The 27,163-nt window shown below is 37.9% G+C and overlaps 1 protein-coding gene across 3 annotated transcripts in view; it reads right to left on the bottom strand.

Moving 5' to 3' along the window:
- Positions 1-23,689, bottom strand: part of PLCB4 (phospholipase C, beta 4) — an 81,309-nt gene extending 57,620 nt beyond the window's left edge. For all 3 annotated transcript variants that reach the window (XM_008938287.1, XM_008938289.1, XM_008938288.1), the window contains exons 1-9: positions 23,595-23,689; positions 19,800-19,880; positions 19,446-19,505; positions 18,200-18,343; positions 9,304-9,383; positions 8,708-8,761; positions 3,869-3,950; positions 3,004-3,104; positions 2,344-2,401 (exon numbers count right to left, since the gene is read on the bottom strand). In XM_008938287.1, the coding sequence (XP_008936535.1) occupies positions 2,344-2,401; positions 3,004-3,104; positions 3,869-3,950; positions 8,708-8,761; positions 9,304-9,383; positions 18,200-18,343; positions 19,446-19,505; positions 19,800-19,880; positions 23,595-23,678 (744 nt within the window). In that variant the 5' untranslated portion in view covers positions 23,679-23,689. The remainder of the gene's footprint in view (positions 1-2,343; positions 2,402-3,003; positions 3,105-3,868; positions 3,951-8,707; positions 8,762-9,303; positions 9,384-18,199; positions 18,344-19,445; positions 19,506-19,799; positions 19,881-23,594) is intronic.
- Positions 23,690-27,163: the final 3,474 nt, after the last annotated feature.

A 27,163-nucleotide genomic window follows, 5' to 3' on the forward strand; every position in this document is an offset into this window, starting at 1 on the left:
GAGTGGGATAGAAAAGGATCTCCTCGTACCTCCTTCCCAGGGAGAAAGGATAAGAACTGATCAGACTACTGAATTTTCATTTTGACAGTTACTTGGCTTATTAATTTAATGCTGAAAATGAAAGGCAGGAGCAACTCTCAATAGGAGTGATCTCAGTTCTTTTCTACTCCAGTTTTGCCTTTCAAAATTTGACTTTGAAAAAGGAAGGCCAAGACAAAATATTCAGTGCCTAATTAAATTTCTAAAAAACTCCCCAGAAGCTTTAATACTGATACACAATGAAATCAGCTGTCAGCCAACAGCATTAAGTCAAACAGAGACAGCAATTTGGAAAACTCCAGGAAAGCATCTCACCCCCCTCTCATAGCCAGGAACATCCTCAATGCTCCCTTAAAAACCCATAACACTTAGAGCTTCTGCAGCATGCCTTTGAGGTTACCCAAATCAAAAGAACTTCTGTTAAAGACTTGGCTCTGCCAAGTAACTCCCCTCTCCTAGATAATGATAATAATCTTTTTATATTTTTCAGCATTAAACATCACTGCTAATTGCAGTGTTGGCTAGATGTCAAGTGGACAGAAATGATCATTTCAGGAGGGAGATTCTGGGTCATTTAGTGCCTTTCAAATCACAACCAAAACTTCAAACTCTATTTGGAGACCAAAAAAAACCTCCAGCACAGAGCCAAAGGCATCAGTTTCAGTCATCAGAATGAAAGTCCTATTCTATAAAACTACTGACTAATTTTGCCCAGCTCTGGTCATCAACTAAAGGGCCAACTACAAGATTTCCAACTGCAAAAATGTGTTGTGTTGATAAGACTGCAGGTCAACAAGATGCATCTTTCTCTAATACTGCCTATAAAATAAGGTCTATAATGCTATAAAAAAGAGCTGCTAAAATAATACAAAACTGAGAGCACAACAATTCAATTTTATTTTTTTAATCCATTCCTGGAGATAGCCAGGAAGTTCTTAAAATTGCTGGCAGCTATTCTTCAAAGATTTGGGCTTCAAGGAAGCAAAATTTCAACCAAAACAATTCTAGAGATCAATTTAAAATAATTATAGAACAGTAATTTAGTGAAAAATTAGGATTAACATTAAAAAAAAATAAATCAGAAGCTAATATGGTTCTTGGTGAGGATGGGGCTGTGTGCTTTAAGCAATGAAGTATATCTTCCAGTACAAGTGAATTGGGGGGCTGAGGTGCTTTGAGGGTATAATTTATATTTAAATCACAAAATTTGCTAATGTGGATACAAACTGAGGCTCCAAGTGTGTAATTGTTAGTCCTAAAGCTGTTCATCTTCTCACTATCTTTTCTTTTGGAGTACTGTTTCTACATGTAAGTCAGGTTTGGTGAAAAGTAAAGTAATGCATTCCCTCCTGAAAAAGCAAATTACGTTCTGCATTTGATATCTGGGGAACTTACTGCTTGAATCTCCATATAGCAGTACCAGATAAATATAGAGTTAAATAAAATATATTTATAGCTAATAAAAAAATTTTAGATGGAGGGATTTTTGGTAATGCACCCAGTCCAGATCATGCAGAGAAGTACACCAGCTACCCATGTTCCAGATGACAAGAATCTGCTGCTACAAAACGAGCAGAATGTGTTTATTCTCCATGTGCATGTTCTTGACAAATCTACATAGTGCATTTATTGCTGCAATCCCAAATTACTCAGTATTCTCTAACTTACTGTCCTTTAAGAGTATAAAAAAACCCAACCCCATGCTGTTTATTGAACTACTTCACACACTCATGATGTTTTTAAGAAATACAGACTCTTGTCAGCGACTGTATTCTGGAAACACATCAATAAAAATATTCCCTCTTATTCTGCACAGAGAGTATTTTAAAAATCATACACAACCTTTTAAAATACCCTCTTAGCTCTTGTAATACATTGCAATAATACTGCCAAGAAGAATCAAACCATTGTTTATAAAAGCCTACTTGATTTTTTTCTATTATTCAGAAGTATTAGCAGATATATTTAGTTGTAGCCTTGTGGTAAAGTAATTGCTTGTAATAAAATACTGGTTGTGTTTGAGTTTCAACTGCATTGAACAGTATAAAATGTACACAACAGACATAACAGACAACATAACACAACAGCAAGGAATCCACAGATGCCATCTGCAAAGCCAACATGTAGAAAGCACAAAGACACACAAGGTTGGAGCTGATTTTTGCACCTGGATGTTACCACAATGGAAAGATCAGCGGATCAAAAGCAGAGCAAACAATGGCACGAGTCATGCAATGGGAAGATTGGAAGAAGCAAGCCACTGCAGACAGACTTGTATGGTAGTTAATGTATGAAAAAGCTTACTTCATTTAGAAAGCTCACTAATTGGTCTACCGTTAAATAATCAGTTTTGTCTCCATTGCTGAAAAGAAATTTATTAGAGAGTGTAAGTTTTCATATACGATGCTACAGTAGGTATGATTTACATGTTGACATTGTTGATACTTTTAAACCAACTCCTTTTCTACTTGAATTAACTCTATAATCACAAAATGAACAGTCACAGAAAACAATACTGCCTATGCTTGACTATCTCCCATATGTTCTATAACTTAGCAAACATTACTTCATAAAACAACATGTAAGTCCTCCAGCTGAGAATAAATTGAGTGAAGAAACTTTTTAAACTTCAAATTCTTATTTAATTAGTTCACATACTGTGTTAATCGTCTAAAGGAGCAAGTTAAAATTACAGTAGTTAGTAAAGCCAATGCAAAAAAAAAAGTTGCAGGTGCTTCCTCTAACCCTAATGTAAAAGTTGCTCTAAAATACAAAGTGAACTTTTACATTAACAATCTGAGAGAGAGGGAGGGGGAAAAACAGACTTGAGTTTGTCTTAAAATACTGCTGTTGCTACTAGGATTCTTAGTTAAGTAATCTTTACAGTGTTCTCTCACTACTAGATATGGACTAAAAATACATTAAAATGAATTTAAAGCAAGATTATATTACATTTGAACTTACATCTTCTTAAAGAGGTCCTCTATGTCAGTTCGGGGACATATCTTTTGGGTGAGCTCATAAAACTTCTCATAAGTAAATGCTGCAGGCTCAATTTCATCATTCTGCAACAAAATGCAAAGGCACATTTATCCAGCAGAAGAGCACTTACATGTTCTTTCCCAAGGAGCATATCTTATATCAGAAAAAGCAACTGAGAACTGTTTCAGCTCCCTACCTAGTATACATCTACCTTGTTTCTTCTGGATTTTCCAAAAACAGTTCTTAATTCATCTCTTAACATATCTGATGTGCTTGTATTCTGACCTCACAGTAACATTAATTCTACAGAAACAGAACTGGAAAACCATCTTTATTTTTCTTTTGAAGTCCAAAATAGTGTACAAACTTCAGGATACTTAACCAAAGAACATTGAGAAAAAGCCACAGGTCTAGAGCAATGGTTTTAAAGAGCAAAGAAAATGAAAAGAAGGGAGACTGAGTAGGGAGTAAAGCCCAAACTGGACAGAACTGGACAGCAGCTCTGCAGCAGAAAGAAGCAAAGTGCAGGAGTCCAAGAAATGCAACTGAGAGGACAACATGCAACAAAAAAAAGTATTAGGTGCATATTCTCTGCCCATGTACTTTGTATAAATGAATGAAGGGTAGTCTGTTACAGGAAAGAGAGGAAATCTCATCTAAGAGCTTTAAGGAGCACTGTGTCATACAGATGTAATTACATTTTCATTTTAGTACACAATCTACAGTGATTAATAAGTTAATCATAAACAATAGGCATGTGTTTGATGCAAACGACTCAGATCACAGCTACAAATCTGATTCATCAAATTATTAGTATACAAAAAAGTTATTGAAAATCATTAAATACCTTTCCGCTGGGAAGACCTAATTCCTTAAGTGCCTGAAAGATCACTTTTTCTGTTTTACCTGATGCAAAGGTTCTGGTAATGCTAAAACAAAAGAAAAGTGGAAGAAAAAAAAAAGGAGAAATATTAGTCATTTCTTAAACAATCACTTCTCTCTCTCTCTCTTGCTTTAACTGCCAACATTTTCCTCTGGCTTCAACTGATGAATTTAAGCATCTTCCAAGTAATAGTGCAGTTGAAAAAGTGCTCTAAGCTTCACAGAGCAGCACTGCTCTGTCTGCAAGCTATCCATTAGAAAATATATCAAAATAATGAACTGCAGAAAGAACAAAAGAGGGTTTTTCTCCAACATACTGGGATACAGAGCATTATTCTGTTGGGTCTTTTAAACTCTATGCATAGATAAATGACTGTGTTTAAAAAGCAGCAGATTCTACAAGTGAGAATAGTTTTGTGTTCAGTGACTCCTGGTTGTGGTGACTTCTCTCCCTCTCCAAACAGTAACCTACACCTGATAGGTCACCCACAAGGTAGGTATGAACCATTCCCAATGGCAGCTTCCTTCCACCTTCCTTTTCAAGCAGCCACTGCTAGCAAGAGTCAGCTCATGCCCATGGAAAAGCAGATCCAAACTTGAAAGCTTCTCCTTCCTTCTGTTTGGGGTCTAAGCTAAAATGCTGTGTCCCACAACGCCTTGATTCTGGTGTCTCAGTCTGGGGGGAAAAACTGAAGTCTGTATCCAATATCTACTTCTAATGCTAACAAAAGCTGCACACTGGGCAGGACTCCACAGCTGCCTGGTAAGAGCACATTGCTCTTTATCATCAAGTGAGACAAACATTTGATGAGACTTTCTGTTCATCTCATGCATACTAAATAATTTCACATGGTGAAAAATGTGAAACAAACTGTTGCTGTTATTTGTTGCCATAGCAATTCACAGTTGGTTTACTCTCCAAAACACCCTAAACTGCCAATGTAAATATTTTCATACTAATAAAATTAAGATCAGAAAGTGAAAGATCTAAATGACAAAATAATATTTTAACAAATCTTGGCCCATTTTTTTCTTTATTTTTTTAACTGGGTACTTAAAGCAGCTAGATTTCTATGTCTCTATTTAGGCACCTAAATAAGGTTTGATTTTCCAAAGCTGCTAAGTACCAAGATGTTTTCACTAAAATACAGACTGAATTTAACTTGAGGCACTTGTTTCTTAAAATAATCTCAGGTGTCTATTTTTCTACTAATTTTAAAAGACAGAGTAATGTTAGCTCTACAATTTACAACCCATCTTCAGCCCTGTAAAAAATTATATGTCTGTTCTAATGAATTTGGCCCCAATAATAAATGTCACATAAAACATGTAATACTGGCATAATTAATCAGAAACTGTGAGCCAAGATTCTATGGCTGCAGGGAACTTATTTTTGACGCCAAACTATTCTTTATTGCACCAAAGATGACAGCAAACATAGTGGCAATTTGTAATGAGAGCAGCAGCCTAGAAAAGATTGCATGAATCAAAAAAAGACTGTAAAAATACAGCATTACAGTTTCATTTTCCTAAAGGATATCAAAAATAAAACTACTTTTTCCCCCTATCAGAAAAGATGCAGGGAAGTAACAGTTGACAGACACCTACAGGTGATTACTCTTCCTATTCTTCAGTGGTTTGGGGCTTTTTATGGTAACATGTTAATATACTTCCTCACAGATATTTAAAATATTCCCCAAATCTGGGACTGAATCTATTGTACTTGTTGATGGATTAAATGACTTGTTTTTTTCAGACCTTCACCACTTTCCTAACCATTACTTCTAAAATCAAGCCAACACAAACTGTTCAGATCTTTTATCATGGCTCCACTGAACTATCATTTTGTCTAGAACAAGTTCCACTACCTGCACTGCAGGAAATTACCTAAAACTATGATTTCCAAGCACCATCTAGGTAGTGAAACAGATTTCTTCCAGGCACTCTGGAGTAATCGCTACAAACCATAATTATTTAAAAAGTGTAATTTCAAATTCACTTAATTAAAATACTGTGAAACAAATTCAAGCCTTATTTGTATAGTTTAGCTTATGATTTTTTTTAAAATATTTTCATAGTTAGAAGCTAAATTAGCTTAAATCCTCTGAAATGTAGTTATACAAGGGATAAGTATAGATAGAGCCAAGCTAATTTCTAAACAGGTTGTAGCTGAACAGGTGCAACTTGCACATATAGAAAATCCATTTTCTGCCAATAGAAAGCTGCAGAAAACAAGTAGAATTTTTTTTTTTTAAACAAACATTGACCTTTTAGTCATCAATGCAGTAGTGTTAAAATCTGAAAATACAAAATATCTTTTACCAAGTGCCCTGTCCTTGTAAGATCTGCAGAGGTAGTTCTAGAATCAGACTGCTAAAATTTATTAAAGCCCAAAAGGTTAAACTGGTGCTGTCCTAAGGTTTTAACACTACTAACAGCCAGAATGTCTTCTCTCCCAAACTCAGTAACTTGGAGGAATAGATCTATGCCCCAGAGTACATTAAAAGCCAAAAGTAGTTCAGAAGAATCTTCATGACTCTGTAACCCCCAGCTGTACTAATGAGGAGTCAGGAATATTTTTGCCATTTACCACTGACAGCCTAAGGAGCTTCCACCTTCTCAGGGCTCATCCTTCCCTGTGCCATCTGCAAGCTGTAAAAATTTGTCTTAAACCTGGAAAGAATTGCAAGGAGCTGTGATTTCCCAGGTGGGATTTTTTGTTTTCCTCATTGTTCTACTGCACTTTCTTTGTAAAAATGAAAGGCAGGTGATCTTGTGATACACATTCCTGCAGCTTAACAGATGTGCTGGGTATTTGTTTTTGGGAGAATAACCTTCCTATCTATAACCCTGGAGCTACAGCAACTGCTACAGGAGTCCCCGAGTGGCAGGAGGAGGTGGAGGTTTGATGAAGCAGGGCTGACTAGGTAACATTGTATTTAGAAACAGGTATATGGGAAGGGCTGAACCTGGAGGTGAGCTAAAGCTTCTCTGCACTGTGTTCATGGGAGGAGGAGGGAAGCAACTTAGTGCCCCGCATCCCAGGTTGCTCAGTGCTGAGATACCTGGATGCCTGTGTCCCATTTTCACGATACAGGGTTGCTGCTAATCTCATGATCTTTGCTGCCCTCCATTAGGGCTCTGATTCACCCTCTTTTTCCAATTTGGATCTACAAAGAAGACTGATTGCCCCCCTCCCCATCTCCCTTTATTCCCATTTCTCCTCTACAACTCTCCTCCCTCCTCTCCCTGGCACCTCTTTAAGTCCTTTCAGTGGGAGATATAGTGCTTCCCAGATGAACCCCCCCCAAATTGCCATATTTCACCCATACTAACACAGCACATTCCTTGGAGCATCCAGATGTAAAGAAGAATGAGCTTCCCTCTGCACAGCATAGGATAGTACATCCCTCACAAATTTATAACCAAACTACTTCTGCAATAAATTAAGCTGCTAGACACCTATTTATGTCAACCTGGAAATAGAGCAAATTTGAATTTAAAGATATAATACACTGGAACCAGTAAACTGGACTCTCTTCAGCAACATGCAGGCTTGTCTGCATATGCAAATCAGCGTGCTGTAGCACAACAGAGAGAATTTATGCCTCACTAAAAATGAGGTAAAATATTTCAAGGCAGAAACAGAGTCAGGCAAGCAGGTGATCCATAAATTCATACCAAGGAATAAAGCTCCATATTCAAACACAGGCATAAAGCTCTGAAGTGTTGAAAATGAATTTGCCCCTTGTAGTATTTTGTTCCCTCATCATTATCCTTCAGCTGATATTCTTCATGGGACTTAGAAATAGTATTTGCCTCATGGCAGTTTAGTTCAAGCTTGAGAAATAAACAGGGCTTTGGCAATGTGAAAGCTGAAAGATTAATACACTGAAGCAGCCTAAAGATTGTCAAGGTGTTTTGAGTCATGGAACTACAGAAACCTGGGAGGCAGCAATGGCAGGTCCTTTATCTTTTTGCACATTCTGTAGATGCTAAATCCTCTCTTTCTCCCTTGAAAAAAATGTTCTGTGAGGCTTATCTTACAAAATCTTCCTTGCTCCCTTCTGTGTATTTCTATTTATGAAAAAACTGCATGCCCCAGAAGTGTGTTTTTCACACGCTGCATGAAAAGGAAAGAAGCCTCACCTATCAGCAAGAATTAATTTCTGGAGCAGGAGGGGGGACAATTAATACCTAGCCAGAGAGGACTGGAAATCAGTAACTCTTAGTAAATACTGTACAGAAAGTAATACATTGTTCCAGCTTTTTTGTTACTGTCAACAACTAACCCAACAATTGATTTACCATGTGGAGAAAACCAAATATTATCCTGGGGGTTCCTGTAAAAGTAGAAATATTTTGGCAGAGCTCTAGCTGTCTCTTTTACAAGGAACTACATTTTAATATGTACCTTTTTATCCTCCTCTTAACTGGCCTGCAAGATTTTACAATTCTTTGGATAAGTATTTTATGAAGTTTTACAACTGAAAAACCCACCTCAGAGTTTGAAGAGTTTTAAGCTGAGAAAACTGATGCTCTTAGTTCTAAGTGACTTTGAAAACAGTTCCAAGCACTCATATCTTCATTACAAAGAGCCAAGAAAAATATTACTAGGCTGGTAAGAAGTCCTGCCTAGGTTACCAAAGAGGTAAGGAACTCTGCTGAGTAGTTCTGTAGTTAATTTTGATCATATAAGTAGTAGTAATAAAATTGATATTATATTTCATTATTAAACTACAGAATTTTGTTAATATTATACAACCAGTACCTGATAAAAACTGGAACTCCTCATTTTGCTTACCTCCGAACTGGAATTTTCCCATTTGTGTTTGTCAGAAATGCAAGTTTCATCCAGCTGAAATTAAGAATGAAGTACTTTTAAAATACTATTTATTAAAGTTGGGAACTAGATACTTCTATTCAGATTAAAATTATCTATGAAATAAACACAGACAAGTAATATTTCTGTAGTAAGAACATCTTTCTGTAACCTTTTAGTGCTTGAGGCAGAGCAGTTCTTTAACTGTAAAGGCAAAAAGCAGCCCAAAAAATCAGTACATCAATTAACAAAAGTGTGAAGACATGAAAGACTTGGGAAGTTTTGTTTGCATATCCATCAATGAAAGAACAAACCAGACAATAATTAAAACATACAGTATCAATAAATTGGCTTTTAGTTTCTCCTGAGCAGGTGCCAGATATAGACTTGAGACATCTTCTGGTCACAACGAAAGATAAACTAATTTCACATAATTTTCTTTATTACACTGTTTTGTCTTTGCAGATGTTGATCTATGAAAAATCAAGTTGTTGTTGTTGTTTGTTCGGTTTTTTTTAATTCCAAGAAGGAAAATACAAGGACAGAAAAAATAAAGGGGAGGAAAGAAAGTAACTTACTGTTTCTTGAGACATGTCATTGGACTGACATTGTTAGCTCTAAAGTTATGTATGATGGATCCAAGCCCTTCTACCCATTGCTGAAACACACAAAAATACAGACACAACAAATTAGGAAAACTGAAGAAGGAAAAAGCAGGAAAGTTTGTCTTGGGGAAAGGCAGCTCTTCCTTGAAGCTATGAATGCTGTTAGAAACCAGGGTCGAAGGAAAAACCCTGCCTACTGGACACCCTGCAACACCATGGAAAAGTCCAGCCACATTTTACCCATTACTATTTCATCCTTCACTAAAAATGATTGGTCTTTCTTCCATTCTTCCAAGTACTACATGTAGCATAAGTGGTGCTATTAAAACAGTTTATCACCAAAGGCAAGCGGTCCATTGATTGATTTATTAAGCCTTCTATTTATAGCCTGTATAAACATGTGCCTCCCTTTCAGTTGTGGCTGGCAATATTAGCTATTACTAAGCAGCATTATGGGATGACATATTTAACTGGTCCACGTTTAGTAAAGGAATGAAACAGAATATTAATAAGCCAGAGCAAACCACAGGGAGGCTGAACCATTTTTCTATGACTCTGGTCTCATCTAACACTGTGACATACTCAAGTCCTGCTTGCTTTCTTGCTTTCACCCTTAAAAATCAAAATATTCCAGTAATCATTGGGATGACTTTCAGTTGAGAGCAGCATTACAGCACTTAACTTATGTAATTCCTTTTTATGGCTCTATTTCTCTACTATAGCTTGCACCTAGACTTTGCAGTACTGTATAGAAGAAGCTTAAGGATTAGGCCTTAACACAAACACTCATTGATTTCAGGGAGAAACCTGGCAGGATAAAGCTATAGGAAGGGAAAAAAAAATAGAGCACTGCAAGCCAAGTTCGATCTCAATTATGCCATTGTAATGCTAGGATTACTCAACAGATAATTCACACTGGTGGAACTAAGATGGGATTTAGTCCACTCCTTAACATCAGCCTTATGACTGAAGAAGCTTCTGGCCAAATTCTGTGTATGCAGCTTGAACTGACTTGGGCAGGATCCAGAATCTGAGGCTTAGATACAGATGAGAATGTTTTTCGTTTCATGAATGAGTGCTGTACATCTGCAGAACAGATGGAAAAAAAATCATCATTTATATAGGAGGAATACTAACATCTTTGGAAAATGGCATGTTGTAAACTGCAGGCACTAAATCCCAATGGACTAAAAGGCCTAAGGTGTCAATTCAGCAGATAAACACACTTAAGTAGACCCTTGTATTCAGCATACATTACAAGCACATCACAAAGTTCTTTTTAAACAAGCAATCATTAATCAGACTCTCTTAAAAATAGATCTTATATATCTATTTTGCTTTAGGAAAAGTAGCCATTTATTAAGACATTTATCAATATGTAAATATTGGGTTTTTAATTACCTTTTTTAAGAAGTACCCCATAAAATACACAAATAGATTAACTGTGCATCTGAGAATCATTTGAAAAGTCTGACTTAGGAGAAAAGCTAGCACTTGGGTTTTTCTTGCTTGAAAACAACCTACCACTAATACTCTGTCTTCCCATTTCTCTTTTCCCAGCTTCATGAATAAGGTGGCTTAGCCTTAGTACTTAGTGGCTTAGGCCTAATACTTTATGGATGTACTGCAGAGAAATATAAAGCAAGTAAAAGTTCACAGGGAGAGGTAACACTATTTACAAGAACTGATATAACTGGAAGCCATTGACAAACTTAGGAAACACATCTCTTCTTACAAACATCCCCTCACCCAAGATGAAACAGTAATAGTGCTTGTGATAATTTCAGCATAAACACCTGAACAAGTCTTAGGTATATTTCCATCTCTTCAACTATCATCAACAAACTATGTTTGGCCTTTTGTGGTTTATTTTGCCTGGGGTTTGGTTTTGTTTATTAAACAGTAAAATGTAACATCATTGCCACATTAACACTGTCACAGCTCTACAAACATTTCTCCTCCTGTCACCTGGATTAGTCTGTAGTCCCTTAAATGCTCCTCAACCTTTCAACACTAACCCACGCAGTAAAATGGCATATGCACTGCAAACAAAAATACTCTTGCAAAATTAAATTACACAAAAGGCATGTTATGAATAAGTTTCAGTCTTTCAAAACTCTCATTTTTTTCTGCTAAAAACCACCATTGGTGTAGTACTGGCAACGTCACCATTTCAACAGGAAATCAAATACACATGGATCCATTCTGATTTGAAGGGAACCATTCACAAGTACACAAGATACAACAACACCTAACATTTAAATGTAAGGTTACCCAGCACTTGGTTCTGAACTTAATTTTGTACATCAAGAACAGCTGCCAAAAAGGAACGCTGCAAAAAAAAACCCATAAGTGTGGCCAGGAATCAATGCACCAAGTAATTACCAAGTGATATTTTAGCAGGAGTTGTCCTGATGAGTCCCACTTTAGAGGACTCCTTAATCCTTTCCCAATGATAATATCCTTTCCTGACAGAGATGTCATATCAAGAGCTGCATTCTCTTACACCAAAAGAGCACAGAACTACAGCTAAACACCCATAAGCCATAAAAGCATCACATCTCTGCTGGCACCAAGCAAGGGAGTGACCCAAGAGTCTCTGCCCATCTGTGAATCATCTTTCCATTGCCATGATGTCCCCTGGGCAAGACATGACAGTTCAAGCCACACATTTGCCTATCTGCTCCACACCACATGGCTGCTCTTTAGTCTAGCAGCTGGCTGCTCATTCTTCAGTTTGGGGCAAAAGCAGTTTCTGGAGTGTTTCACTAAATATTCCCCATGGTTACAAGTTGGCCCCAAATTAACTAGAAGTAAGAGAGCTGAGGGGAAAAAAAAAAAGCTTCTAGATTGTGAACATACTATAAAGAAGCAAAATGACACATGATGAAACAATGTCTTCATCCATAGATTAATATGCAGGCTCAGTGCAATACATTCAAACTCTTTGTCCTAAGCCACAAGAGCCCCCAAATAACAACTATCTTCAAAATATCTAAAGCCTGAACACTCCGACAAATGTCAAACTGGCAATATATTGCTTTCCTGACAACAAACCACTCCTAGATTTAATGTACACTTGTCTGATGACCTTGTGTGAGAGACGAAAGAAAAGCTGAGATTCTTCTCAGCCCAGATGCTATGAAGAATATAGCAGGAGCCTTTTTTTGTGTGCTATGACAGCACTCCTTACTTTACAGATGAAGCTGTAAACCTGTGTAAGTCAGCGGGGATAAAGCTCCTCAATTCTCTTCTTCCATGTTCAGAATTTCTAAATCACCATCTCTCCAAAGAAGGAAAATCCTATAATGAGATGAAATCCTGAGATAAGGTAGATAGGAAGCACTTCATTTTGGGCTTACAGAAATTAGAGCTGCAATACGTTTTTGATAGAAATGCAGGATACATTTGATTCTTACTGATGCTAGTGCTAAATATTTTCCAGTTTTCAAATTATGGCTCAGTACCTTTAATCTGTCAATGTAACTCCTGAATGGCTCTCTAGATACCAAGAATTATTGCAGATTCATATAAAAAGAGGAATCTGGGCTCTGCTATCTAATCCTAGAGAAACCACCACAGTGAAAAGGAACAAAATCAAAGACAAATACACTTTAAACACAGACCCTTAGGCTGACACAAAAGGCCAAAATCTAAGTACACTGCAGGCTGGAATAAGCAGCTGTGTTGTTTTTCTCTAACAAGTTCCAACATTGTCAAAGATCTCTCTAAGGAGAAGGTGCAAGAAAAACTGGTTGAAGCAGCACTCTGTCAGCTTTTGCTGTAGTACCCAAATGCTTCTGAGGCACTTAGTGACCCTGCTCTAGCTGGGGTTCATTGATGAGACACAGGCAGCAGTGGTAGGGCACACAGATGAGTCTGACCTCTCAGCTCTCCCTTTTAGCCATCAGCATTTCATTTAGGAGGGTTAAAGTGGCAAACATTATGAAAGGCTAAAAATGACTGTAGCCTACAGCACATGAAATTCTAGACAAGGTCATCCAAGGCTTATTTACAGATGAGGTCAGTATTCTCCAAAGCTCATGAGATTTTATCTTCACTTTCTCAGTGCAGTCTCTCCACAGTTGCACTGTACTTAATCCAGGCATGGGGAAAGCTGAGGAAGCAAGGAGGCATTGCCCCCTGGTTTTGTTCTTCAGTGCCTGTGACTTGCTGTCAGAGTCAAGGACTTCACAGCTTGAAGCTTCATGAAACCCTCAGAGACTAGAACCATGTTTCCCAAGTCTTCCCAAAGCAGCCCTGGCCTGGCAGAACTCCCCACTACTGTGCCCTCATCCAGCGGTGCTGTGACCAGTAGATGTCCCTCTTCTCCCAGTGCAGATGTCTCAGAAGCACTATTCCCATACCTCTAAGGTAAGACAGCAAAAGCAGGGAGACTAGACAAGTGATGGTGTAAAACCTATCCCCTGTCTGACCAGCTGCAGAAGAGACTTGAGAATCTTGCTGTGAGAATTCAGAGGATGAAATGGGCTCTTCTGACTTGCAAGCATTTCATCAGGAAAGCTGACTGCTCACACAAACATCCTGTTTCAGGAGTTGCCTGATGAGTCCAGACTGCTACCATCCCTTCAACAAAGCTTTATACCTCAGAAGGACTTTGCCAGCATTTGAGTGGTCTATTCTGAAAGTGGCTGGAAAAGCCACTTTGGCTGCTTTTGCATGCAAATTAAGACAAACATAGTGGTGCTTTACACTGTGAAATCAACCTCCTGGCTACAGAGCACCAGGGCTGATGTTTTTTTCACTTGACTGACAATTCTGCAGTGGTATAGCCAAGGAAGAATGCAAAAGCAGAAAAACAAGCACACTGAAATCACACTTAACTGCAGGTTGACTAGGATATGAAGATTTCTCTAGAGTTTCAGGTAGCAGAAGCTACCTGAACATGTAAGCAGTGATCAGGTATTTAAGACAGTCACAGTTTAGAAATGTTTATCATGTAGGCTGTGAGATATAAGGCATATAAGAACATAACAGGACAGAGAGAACAGCATTAGACTTCTAGAGTTCTGTTCAAGTATGTTCTGCAGGTTTCTTGGAAAGTTTTGTTTTGCCAACATCAAAACAAAACAAAACTATGGGAAAACAACTTTTCTGTAAGTGACTGTGGGATGCTCCATGGGAATCTTCTGCTACCATCTAGTTGCCCTCCTAGCAATATGACTTGGGCAAATATTTAATAGCTTGTTTGATCAGGGGAAAGTTAAAAAAAAAATAGGGTCAACTGAAACAACTGTTTTCTAAGTCAAAAAGAACCATATAGTAGAAAGAGCAACAAAAGCCATCAGCCTGAAGTGCTTCATCTTCCCAAAACCACAGTGGTTCATTTCCCCATTTTAAACAAACTGACATAAATTTTAAAGTGAAAACTATTATTGCAGCTGAAAAGCAGAGAAATTTGAGAATTTCCAAACGAAATGCTTTCAGCTGCAGTCATCTGGCCTGCCATGATGTTATGAGCTGTATGATAAAGCTTGCATTTTGCCTTTCTGCTGTTTGTCAGCAGATGAGTAACAAAGCCTTTCAGCAGGTGCTATTCATCCTGCTGCCTCACAGGTTAGCCATCAATGTGTGATTCATTCACTGAGTAACATACCTGTAGAAAATGTCTGTTTTCTATCAAATCCACCCATGCCAGTGTAAAAGGTTACTCCACTCGCCCTCCTACCCTGTCCCCTCTGTGGCTGCTCCCATCCCTACCTACCGCCAACAGAATGGTGTGCACTGGTGTTTCCCAGAGCCAGGTTATTTTTACCCCTAAACAGGTGACATGAGATTAATGCTATGGCTCTTCCTTTTAGTGAAATAGTAGTGATCATAAAGTCCTCTGCCAGCAGGGCAGTGGGAACTTTGTAGAAGAAGGGCAAAAAACTGCCAGCTGAAGAGATGGTCCTTCCAACAACACAGCTGGACGGGAAGAACAACTGCCAAGACAAGTTTACCCCAATATCCAATAATATTAAAGAATGCAAAAAGAGCTGACCTGACTTAGGTTAAGCTTTTACATTAAACTCTTTAATGCATTGCCAAAGTGGATGAGCAAAGAAGACAAAGTCCCAGTTTTGGGAAGAGGAACTGCAGCAGCTATATTGAACTCATGCCAGCTTTGGATAGGCAGCCAACATGCCCTGCACTTAGACCTCACATCAGCACTATGTCGTTTCTACACTAAAGAAATTTGCCCCCAAATATTCACCAGCCTTTTCAAACGTTCTAGATTGAGGAAAGCAGATTATCAGATTACTAGGTCACAGAAAATCCAGCTGGGAAGTAAAAAAGAAAACCACACACATACTCCCACACCTCTGATATGTTTGTGTGTTTTAATTTTAGCTCACGGTAATTTATATAACCTGATTTAATCAGGATTCCAAACATTAGCTTTTCAATTCCACCTCTTCCAGTCACTCTCTAGTACCACAGCAGAGCTGCTTCAGGAGTGGACCACAGCAGCTGCTTGGAATCACACACAGCATACACCCTGTTTTGTGGTTGTTTTAAGAGTGGAAATGAAAACCAATTTTTCAGCTGAAAACACCAATAAAATTTAAGTAGATAGAATGTAAATACCAGAGTTGGAGCTTGGAGACAAGTGAAGAGACAATAAACACACTCTTGTTGTTGGAACAGCTATACTTGGAGCTCAGTGATGACTTGGCCAGAGCTGCTGAGCACACGGCCACAAGAGGCAGAGGAACGTGGGGCTGCCCCGCTGCAGAGATGATGACAGGTCACAACAGGCAGCCTGTGAGGAGCCCTACCTGGAAGGGAAGGTTCTCCACTGCCCACAGCAGCTCTGCACATGCCCTCCTGCCACACTCCTAGGGGACAGCCCCCACGTCCTGCCACCCTGTCCTCCAGGACCTGGCAGAATCTGCTCCCTGCTGATGCCACTCCTTACAGAGGTAGCCTGAAGAAGCCAGGAATCTGCATTCACTCTCCTCATTGCCATGCTTGTTCTGTTCTATCATAGTCCAGCCTTCAGTGAGTAACAATTACTTCTTTTCCAACTGTAAATGACTACCTACAGAAGCAGAATACCTTTTTGCCCCCTTTCTGGGCAGAAAGGCTCTGGGCTTCTGTATTTGGATCTGTCATCAAATTCCCTTGTTTTAAAATATCCCAATCAGGTGTCAACCAATCCCAGCCTCTGTTTATCTGAGGAAAGGACAAAATCTACAGCATGTAATTCTTGTCTTCCTCATGGCAACAGCACCACAGCTGATGCATCCCTTATGCATATCTGAGCAGCTTAAGCTACAGTCATTGCCACTTCTTCTCCAAACTCTTGCCTCTGTCATTTCCCAAGGGGGGCTTGCTTTTGAGCATGGATTAAATCAAGACCTGTTTTAAATGGCAGTTAGTAGCTGCATAGATACTTAATGCCACACAAAGACTCTCTTCTTCTAGAGGAGATCTATTATGTCCCAGGAGAAAAATGCCTTCTCGTGGACAAACTGGAAAGAATTATGCAGGAACAGCTCTATGTGCAGGCAACTCCTAGAAAATTTTGTTTTAGCACAGAATTATAGTAGCAAATTGATGTGCTTACCATATATGAAAAGCCAATACAGTACAGGCCAAATGATTTCCCCTGTGCCCATATCCCCATCGGAGTCAACTTAAAAAGCTCTCCATTATTTTTGGCTTGATCTACTTTACTCCCTCCTTTGTGCCTTGAACATGTCAGTTCCAGCTGATGACCACTGTTGACAAGTTATGGATATATGCTCTGGTGGAAAGACTCCCAAATGCAAGTGTCTCACACTTATGGGCCCCTCAGAGCCTACCCCCAAGCTGGCTGCAGCACGACACACCAGTTTTGGTAAGCATCATAGCAGTTAATGAAACAGTAGATCTTTGAGACAGTACAATTAGCTTGCCTGTTGTAACAGTCTGGGTCCAACACACTCTTCACAAACCAATTAGTCTAATACAGTTTATTGAGATGTAAGGTGGCTAAAAAACTTAACTCCAATTCTCTGTTTTCAGAATAAATCAAAGATACTGTTGGGTCAAGTATTAAAGCAAATGCTGCCAGCATCTCCTTTTCTTTACATCTTAAATGTTTTCAAAACATAACTGTGGCATGTTATTTCCCCAAAAGCCTGCTGAAAATACACACAGTTAAATCAATTTAGTGTACCTAAGCAAGTTATACAAGCACTTCTCCTATCATGAAGTTTACTCAGTACAGCCAGTGTTTAAAGAGGTATGGATCCAAAGCAATGAAAAATCAGCCAGGTCTGCCAAGGTATTTAGTGATACTGCACTTAGGAAACAGATAACCCATTTTAAAGGAGAGGATTTGGCAGGTGTGTGTTACTGTGCACTATTCACTGTTTATCTCACAGGCAACACAGGTTATAATACACTGTAAGTACATACAATAAAATAAAAATTAAAATGTGTATTTTTAAAATCCCTCAAATCTCTGGATCTAAGCTAGTAGCATACCATATCAGCACTCTGGATCAAATTTCTCCTCATAGTTTACAGCAGACAGATCAAGTACCAGGCCTTGGTGGAGCCACAGAACTTGCATTCTGAACTGCAGTCTTAAGCTCTCAGGAAAGATGACGTGTAAAAAAGCACCATTGTTTTTTAAAGACTGTTCTGTATTGATGGGAAACAGAAAAGAACCTGGGTACACTGGAATCCCCTTAATTGTAGTGAATTTTCTTTCCTGCTTTTGTCTTTTCAAATAATATGAACCACAGAATACAATAAGGTTTTCGCTGAACAAAATTTTGGAGGGCTGTGCTCCAGCCACCAGGAAAATGAAAGTAATTGCACTTGCCTTCAGCATCTTATTCTACCTCTCACACACTGTGTAACTGTGAAATACCTTGGCTATTTCTGTGTTTTCTGCTACCAGGAAAGTGAAGCTGATGTTCACCAGATCTATGCCACTGCAAACGCACACTATCCGTCCTTCCAGCTCATTTTCTGACTTTCCAACAGCCTCAAGTGCAGTTAGGATTTTGGGATCCTGTTAAACAGAACAAAGAACTTATTACATTTGCAATACTTTCCTTATGCAATATGGTAAAGATGCATTTCCAGCTCTGTACACATGAACAACTTTAAACCTTTGTCAGTCATCTTAAGTGAATTATTTTACTTGGAATTATTGTGTGCAAACCTGAAAAATAATACATTCTAACAATTAGAAACACGAGTGGGAGAACACAGAAGTAAATTAAGCACTTTAAATATATTTCAGAAAGTTAAATTGGAAATTATATATATTTTCATAAAAAAAAAAAAAAAGAAAAAACCTGATCACTCCAAGGACTGGAAACAGAGGAACAATATTAATGTCTAAGTAAATTATTCCAACCTAGTTGAACCCATTTATTGAGAGTTACATCTGTGTGACATTTTGGCTGTTTATTAATGACAGGTTTTACAGCTGCTACCTCTGCTGAGGGTCAAGAACTATAGATTTAATGGGCATAAAGAGTAAATTACCTATGGAAGCATACTGGTATGGCTGTCAGCACATGAAGCATGGGTTGTCTGCACCACCACTTCTCATGCCCCTTTCTCTATGGGGGAAAGACTTTAGTCTATGGATTCCTGAGAGACAGTTACCTACAGTTAACACAGCAACATTTCACACACAAAAGTGGAGATGCAGAGGTGTTAATAGATACCTTGATTCACAATAGAGCTCCTAAACTAAAGCCCTCGAGGAGGGATGCCTAAAATTCAATTCAGAAAAATCTATGTATTCCTTCCAAAGAACACCACTGAAAATATTCCTGAAGTTTTGGAGTTCTCTAGAAGTCCTAGGTAGGACTTCTGTTGATACTGTTCAAAAGGGCAGACCCTGACCAGCTGCCTTCTCTGGCCATCTAACTGCAAAAAAATAGATGCAAACAAAACTTTCTACATTATATGTCAGTGGAGCAAGAAGATACAACAAATTTTAAACAGACAGGAACAAAATTTGGAATGTGAAACATTGTTTTCCATCTCCTTAAAACAAGTATCTCAATACAGTGTTACAAAATAATTAAACCTGCATTTCACCTTCAGTTTAAATAGTCTTTGTTTAAATGAAGAGTATAAACTATCCACAGGAGTACCTTTGGAACAGCTCCAAAACGAACACTGTTGATCAGGGAGCATTCTAATACCTGTCCTTCCTGAAATGGTAAAAAAAAGGTACAAGTTCAGAGGTCTGTTGACACAGGGCTGCATTAGGAATTGCAGCAAAAATAAACAATCTTGTTTACAAACAATTAACTTTAAGCAGTATAGTTCCCCTTTATAGCAGTTAATTCCCTGCTAAATACTTCACTTCTGTCAATTCTAAAAGAGTAAGACTAAGGCTAGTTTTGTAAATAAACCAACAGTATTTTAGATTTTTAAAAACTAGTCAGAATATAAACCAAATGGTATAATATCTAATATATATTCCTGATACAATTGTAATATACCTTTCCTTCACTTTTCCAGCTCAGAAAAAAGCCAAATTCATCCACTTGGAAGAGACAGTTGCTTTCAAAGACAAAAGATTCCTATGGAAAAGAAAATACAGACCATTATTTTTAGTCAGTTTGACAAATGTCACCAATGTATTTTCTGTTCAGAAAGAAAAGATTGTTACATTTCTACCCAAATACCCTCTTGAAGAATTTGATACTCCCAAAGCAATCAGAAATGAGGGAGGTAGGCTTTTAAAAAATGATAATTTTTAATTATTTGACTTTTTGCTGCCATTGAGACATTGAAATGCAGTTAATATTTTCCTACTCCTTTTCAACTATGAATATCTGTTTTGTTTAATAAAAGCAGTGATTCTTACCTACCAAAAAAACCCTACTTAAATGGAACTTTTAAAATTACTCTTTATTAAATGCTTCAAACTATGTGAAGGTTAAAATGTATAATTTGCCTGTATTACCTTCAGGTTCAGATGACCACAATTCCTTTTAACATTCAGAATTTAGGAAGCACTTTGCTGTTAGGCTCTGCCAGTCTGCATGCTGCGAGCGTTTTGCAGCCAGAGCATCTGGCAAACAGAGTTTGAAGGATATTGATTTGTAGAGAAATCAGGAAAGAACAGCATACCAATGAGACTAGACAAGGCAAGGAATCAGATTAGCTGAATTATAAAAGAAATTTCCTCCACACACCTCCAGCCTCAATTAACACATCATAAATTAAGCTAAAATGCAAGATAACATTGTGCAGAATCAATCCCTTTTTTAAAGAAAATAGGATCCAGGGCTTCCTGACTTCCTTAATTGAAAACCAACCAGCACTGCTCACTGTTTCCAAGATCAGTGCTCTGCCCTGTGTTAGAGACCAAGGAACCTTTCTACACTGGCATGTCCTCTCCTGTACCTAGAGGATGGCCTCTACCATGGCATAAGGCCATGGGGTGGGCTCAGGAATGGTCACATTCCAGTCAGGTCCTACCCTGACTTGACACTGGGCAAGAAGTCAAGTTGCTGGATCAACTCTTGGATCACATCTTTGAGCCCTCCTAGATGGGCACAGCCAAAGGGATACGCTGTGTTTGGGATAATTGCTCCTCTCCCTGGACACATTAATTATTGAATGCTGTCTGCCACGTCCAGACAACATTTTAGGTCCTCAAGTGAGATTTACAGATTTTTAAGGACTGAGTCAACACCACTATGCATGAGTTTCCAGCACACATTGCTCTGCCCAGCCTTCTTCACCTTAACTGCTATTTTCTTGCCTTCACCCTAGCACTCATCCCTCATGAAACCTACTTGTTACCAGACACGTCAGATTTAATAGTTTTACAGCCCCTGAGGTCTTCTTTCATATAAAAATGCAGCTAGCTACCAATCAAAATGATTGTCTCTTGCATTTCCCAGAAAGATTACTCATACAATAAAAGGCAGGCAATTTTGTGCCATTTATTGTGTCCCCATCTATGAAAAAACTCTTGATATACCAAAAATGTTGTTTTCACAAAGGTGCCTGTGTCAACTGCACTTATGTTGATGTTCCACCCCAGTCCTGACTCCATTCATCAAATTGCTTTTTTCTGCAATTTGTCTTCTTGGATGGTACATAAAAGCACCTACCATAAGAACATGTAAAAGCAACATGACCAGTCGGATTCCTAATCTTGTCTGATTTTTATTTCTCATCGTCTGCTGAGGTAACCATGTTCTAGACTCAGATTTTTCAGCAGTCAAAACGTGATAATGCTTGGCTCAAAATATATTTCCATTATTTTGTAATTCTTCTGGTTAAGGCACTCATTTACAGCAAAAGATGGATCAAGACACCACTCCACATAACGAGCCAGATTTTTCTAGCCACTCAATGGAACTCTGGTGCATAAAAGACCTCTCATGCTGTACTAGCACTGCTCAGTCACCCAAAGCATGTACCAGGACTGCATTGACCTGCTGGACAGCCTTGGTTCACTTCCCATTTCTTCTTTTTCCCCCATGGTGAGCTTTTTGCTGGGGTGGGGAATTAAGCAGAGAATTTCCATGAAAATTTGAAGCCTATGTCTAAAACAGTATCCTTCAAAACTGCAAGCCCTATAGCATATGGATTGGATCTTGACAGGTTTGTGTAGCCTTTCTAAAACAATGGTCTCTCTCTCGGGTAGGCTATCTAGTTACTAGCACAACACAATTAAATAATAGCCTATGTATATCATAAATCTGATAATATCAAACAGCCACACCACCAAGTCCCCACTGTTTACAGGCTACAGATCTTAACTCCTGAGTCACTGGGTTTTTTATAGCCCTTGATGATTGCTGTAAAATGGCAGATAAAATATACAGTTAAGTTACCTAAGTGAAAGCCTTTTAATGTTTCCAAAACAGTTCCCCTCAAGAAAATGAACAAGGCTTCCAAAGTGTACCACAGGAAACCTGAAGTAAGCTGTGGCAAAACTTGCAGCAGGTGATGCAGCTAGAGAGCATCATGTGGATGGCCAAACAACAGGACCTTTTTTTCTACAGGGTTTTGGAAGGCAGTAAATGTAGCTGCAAGGAGCAAGCCTTCTGGTGCTACCATCTCACCCCACGTCTGCCCAGCATGATCTAGCCTTGCACAGGTGCCTGCTGGGCACACCAACCCACAGTGCAAAAGGATTACTTTTTGAGATGTCTTATTCTCCCTATCACTATATTAAGGACCCAGGTGACTCATGGAGCATTCCTGAACTTACACCAAAATTTGAGCACTTAAACTCTTTCCTTTTATGTTTCTCCTTAGACATTTCTCATTTAAAGTACAAAAGAACAACCATGGGTCATATCCCCATCACTTGAATCCTCACAGGTTGAGTTTCTTCATCAATATTTGCTCAACAAAATTAAGCTTTTATGAACATCCTTTCTAAGGAATTCCATGTCCTCTAGTATCTTCTTAGTTTATCTCTCCCCAGAACTGAAAATACAGGGGAAAACAACTATCCCTATCTTGGCAGGCCTCGTGATAAAAAAAATACCTTGTACTTCCATTTCAAAAGATAAGAGGAAAATACTAATATCCTGAAGGCACTTACTGAGATACCTTCAACTTTTAGAGATTTCCTGTCCAAACAAGATTAAAACCAGGCCCTGATAAAATTATTCTCACAGGCATATCAATGCTCAGTATAAGGTAAATGTTTCAGCACTTTATTTCAGCTGTCTACATAAAATGTCCAGTTTTGCATTCCTTTAATAAATTTGGATTAAAGCACAGCTGAAAGCAGGATAATAGTAATCATATTTCAGAGAGAGTACAGGTTGATTTTCTGAAGTTGATAAAAATCACTCCAGATCTCAAATGATGCATTTGAAGCAGAATATAACTGTTTTCTGTTCTCTTCCTTTCCCTTGGGAGATGCAGGTTCTCAGTTTATATATTAAAACAAAGACATATTCCCTCTGCTCAGTTTGATGGATGCACAAAAAAATGGAAGGATTCACTCTGTTCTGTAATGTGCTTTATGAATCTGCAAAGATGAGAGCTTTATGCACATCACAGGTATTTTGATCCAAATCTCCCTTTCTCTTCCTCAGGGCTTAACTGAGATCAGAGGGATCAAATATATTTTAAAGTAATTTCTTTTTAAATCAAAAAGCTGTATAGCAATAAAGTGTGTTGATACTTCCTCCCCACACACAGTTCTGGAGTTATTTGAAAGTTTATTTGTGTACAATAAAAGTAAAACATGAAAAATCCTGTAATATCTAGATATTTAGAAGAGAATAGCAAATGAAATGCAACTGGCCTCTTACCTCTTCATATCTATCAAACACAGCTCCATCCTGCATAAAAGAAGGAACTGGCTTCTGCCAGTTAAATTCATAAGGTTTTGCCATGATTAGAGAAGAAAAACCTGAAATGGAAGGAAAAGGCAGAGTTCAATTACTGTCTTTTAAAAGGAATATTTCAAAGTTTAAGCAGGACAAAAGGGACGTTTAGCTTTTCCTTTCAACACAGAAGTGTTAAAATGCCACAGTGCATTTCCAAATCAAGAGTTTTTCTTGTAAGAATGTTTTTCATGACTTTAAAATGGAAAATACTTGTGAAATGTGGATGTGAACTTTATTTGAAAAAACACTTGCACCATAACATTGTTTTAGCTTAATTATCTGCTACAACACTTCTAGAGTATAATGAGGCTGGGACTAAGAGTCTTAAACAACACAGAAAACCACAACCTGTTTTTTATCTATATGTAAACATATATAGATATATATGAGTGTTCCTTCTTTTACAGGAAAACACCAGACCCCACATGGCCATATTTTATTTTTTTAACAGTCTAGATTGCATCTTACATAGGCAAAGCACATTTTTTCCTCTGTGTTTTGTTTTTCAAATTCCACTTTCAGTGATATTTTATGCATAAATCAAGATATGGATGATAGAGGTCAAAATTCATAGGGAAAAAATTACTTAGGGATATAGGGCATTAAAGAAAATTAGCCAGTAGTATTGTGCATTTCTGCAAGTTTGGGAATGTGAACAAAAGTCTTAATTTAGAGTAAGACAGAAGTCATAACCTATGGACCTGACAATAAAGACTATCAAATTATTCAGTATCCTTTCCAACACCTTGGTGCCTTCTAGGTTATGCTACTTTACACCAGCAAGTGTCCCAGTTACAAACTGTGAAATACCAAAGTTCCTACTCCATTACAATGCAGGCACCCAGCCCAAGCCAAGTTTGATTGAGGAGAAGAAAAAGCATACATAAAATTTAAGGGATAGTGTGACAGTCTGTCATCTATGCTACACAAACCATCACTGTAGTGCTGGTGTCTGCCAGAACTCTGAATAGCAGACTAAAATATTACCAATTAGCTAACAACTTCATCTAAGAACATTGTGGAAGCAATGCCTAATTTGACTAAACTTTAAACCTAGAATAGAAGCAAATCTTTTTTTAAAAAAATAATTATCCTCCTTTTCTGTCTTGTTTTCATTTGAATCAAAAATATTCTAAGAAGAAAGAGAACAAGAGAACTCAGAGGTACTGTTATAAGACTCTATCCAACATCAGCCTTAAGAACAGCCACTTTTGATAAGTCTTCTACAAAAAAACTTTGACTAAACTTTAAAACTAGAATAGAAGCAAATCTTTTTTAAAAAAAAAATAATAATTATGTAGTATCCTCCTTCTCTGTCTTGATTTCATTTGTATCAAAAATATTCTATGAAAGAGAACAAGACAACTCAGTTAGTTTTAAGACTTTATCCAACATCAGCCTTAAAAACAGTCACTTTTGATAAGTCTTCTACAAAAAAATAGCCTTACTACTAAAAAAATGGAAAATTTGATACTGCCCATCACAATCTCCTGCCCCTTTTTGGAATATCAAAAATCCATCTAATTTTTCCAAAGGTTTAGGAATGCAATTAATAATTTCATTCACCACAACTATCAAAAATACAATATGATAATTATAAATATGCATCACCTTTAAGTGTTTACTTTTATTGTAAATGGGAAGAAAACTCAAAATAACTATCTGTATTATCCAATTAGAAACAAGAGGATAAACAATATTTAAGACTACTCATCCATACTTTTTTTTCCCCATTGTAATGAAGAAATATTGTTGAACAAAACAGAGAACAAGGAAGCAGGGCCAAGAAGCTACTAGCTATATTTAATATCTTATTGAAAGCTCCCTCTTCTTTTTGCCAGGCTGGTGCATTTGGCTTTTACTGCTCTGTAAGAGAGTAATAAAATCTTCCTCATGAGAACTATGAGAAATTTTGAGATCCTTTTAGAGAACGTGTCAAAATTATTGTGTTTTTATTATTTTTTTAAAAATACACTTATAAATGTAGGGTCTCTTCCAGTTTAGGCCAGCACAGAGCTGCTTTTTCCTCATTCCATGGAGGAAGTTGCACAGTAGAACAGCCACCCCGTTGCAGTCTTGTTCTGTGCAGCTCAGAGACTTCACACAGCAGCTCAGTATGATCTCTACACCTTTAAAACTTGGTTCTTGTTCTTACTGTGAAGGTACATTTAGAGAAATGCAGCTTCATAAAATTGTTTTCTGACTTCACAGGCGTTCTTAATGGCAAAATTGAAATCAGAACAAACAAAACTCCATACAACAAATTCTCAAAGGTCTTGAAAAGATATCTCTTAGATTTAAAGAAAACATAACACATACACACCTGAAGTGACAAACAATCCATTTTTACGACTTATTTACCATTCCCTTATCTGTTTAAATAACTTTTACTATAAGAATGTTCCCAAGAAGAAAAGTGACTTCAAATGTGACAGGTAGTTCCGCACTAATAGATGCTGCCAGTTGAAGTCCTTCTGGGAAAAGTAGATGGATTCTGTGCTAAAACATAAGAAATGTCTTAAGAATGGCACTTTTAAGACTGTGAAGAATACTGTTGCACAGTCTCCAGCCTACATGCATGGCCTTTACCCTTTTTTACTGACACTGAATCCCACACAGACACAGATTTGAAAACCTGCAAGCTCTGCAACACTCTGAACTATGGTATAAGACACATCATAACATTCCAACCCTGAATCCTGGATGTAAAGAGGGCTTGAACAAACACTTATCTTTCAGAAAGACTAATTACCTTAGCATTACAAACATGCATTTTGTTACCAATTTGAACTTTGAGTTCATCATCCTGCCACAGAAATACAGCCCTGTAAAATTCCCTCCTTTACACCCATCTTCTCCTTTGTCTAGGTACTCACACAGCAGATGAAGTTGTCTTGTTACTTTACCACTGATAAATTAAATGGATTGAGCTCTTCAGTTTCTGCTGCAATGCACATTTTTCAAATCTTGGAGTCAGCCTGAGCCTTCTCCACTTTTCCTTTTTGAAGTGAGGGGTCTGGACCAGGACAACTGCACAGCACAGACCTCTGTCGTAAAACCAGAACTACAATCTCTGTTCTTATTTACATAAACTTGAATTTAGCTGCAAGAAAACAAACTTGATTGCTCGTAACCTATCAAGCAATCGAGTTCTATCTCAGGGACTCAAACTCCTTGTTATTTACCATCTTTCCAATCTCTCCTCTAGCTCTGCTCTCGCACGGGTCAATACGGTTTACAGATGAACTGAGACAGATGAAGTGTGAGGGAAAGATGGCTTGAGTACATGGAGCAAGGAGTCAGATGAATTCCAACAAACAAGATTTTTAAGCCATATGCTTTGGCAGCTGTGCAGAAAGTGAAGAAAATTCTCCCTGCCTTTAGAAAAGCTCTTTTCAGTCTCTCACATTTCTTACGCCCCTCTCAAAAATCCATTCTTCTGTAATCCTGTTAGCTTTTAAGATCACCAAAATAAAACACAAAATAGACCC

Source organism: Merops nubicus, unplaced genomic scaffold (genome assembly GCF_000691845.1).
Source record: "Merops nubicus isolate BGI_N331 unplaced genomic scaffold, ASM69184v1 scaffold9964, whole genome shotgun sequence".
Classification (NCBI taxonomy): Eukaryota; Metazoa; Chordata; class Aves; order Coraciiformes; family Meropidae; genus Merops; species Merops nubicus.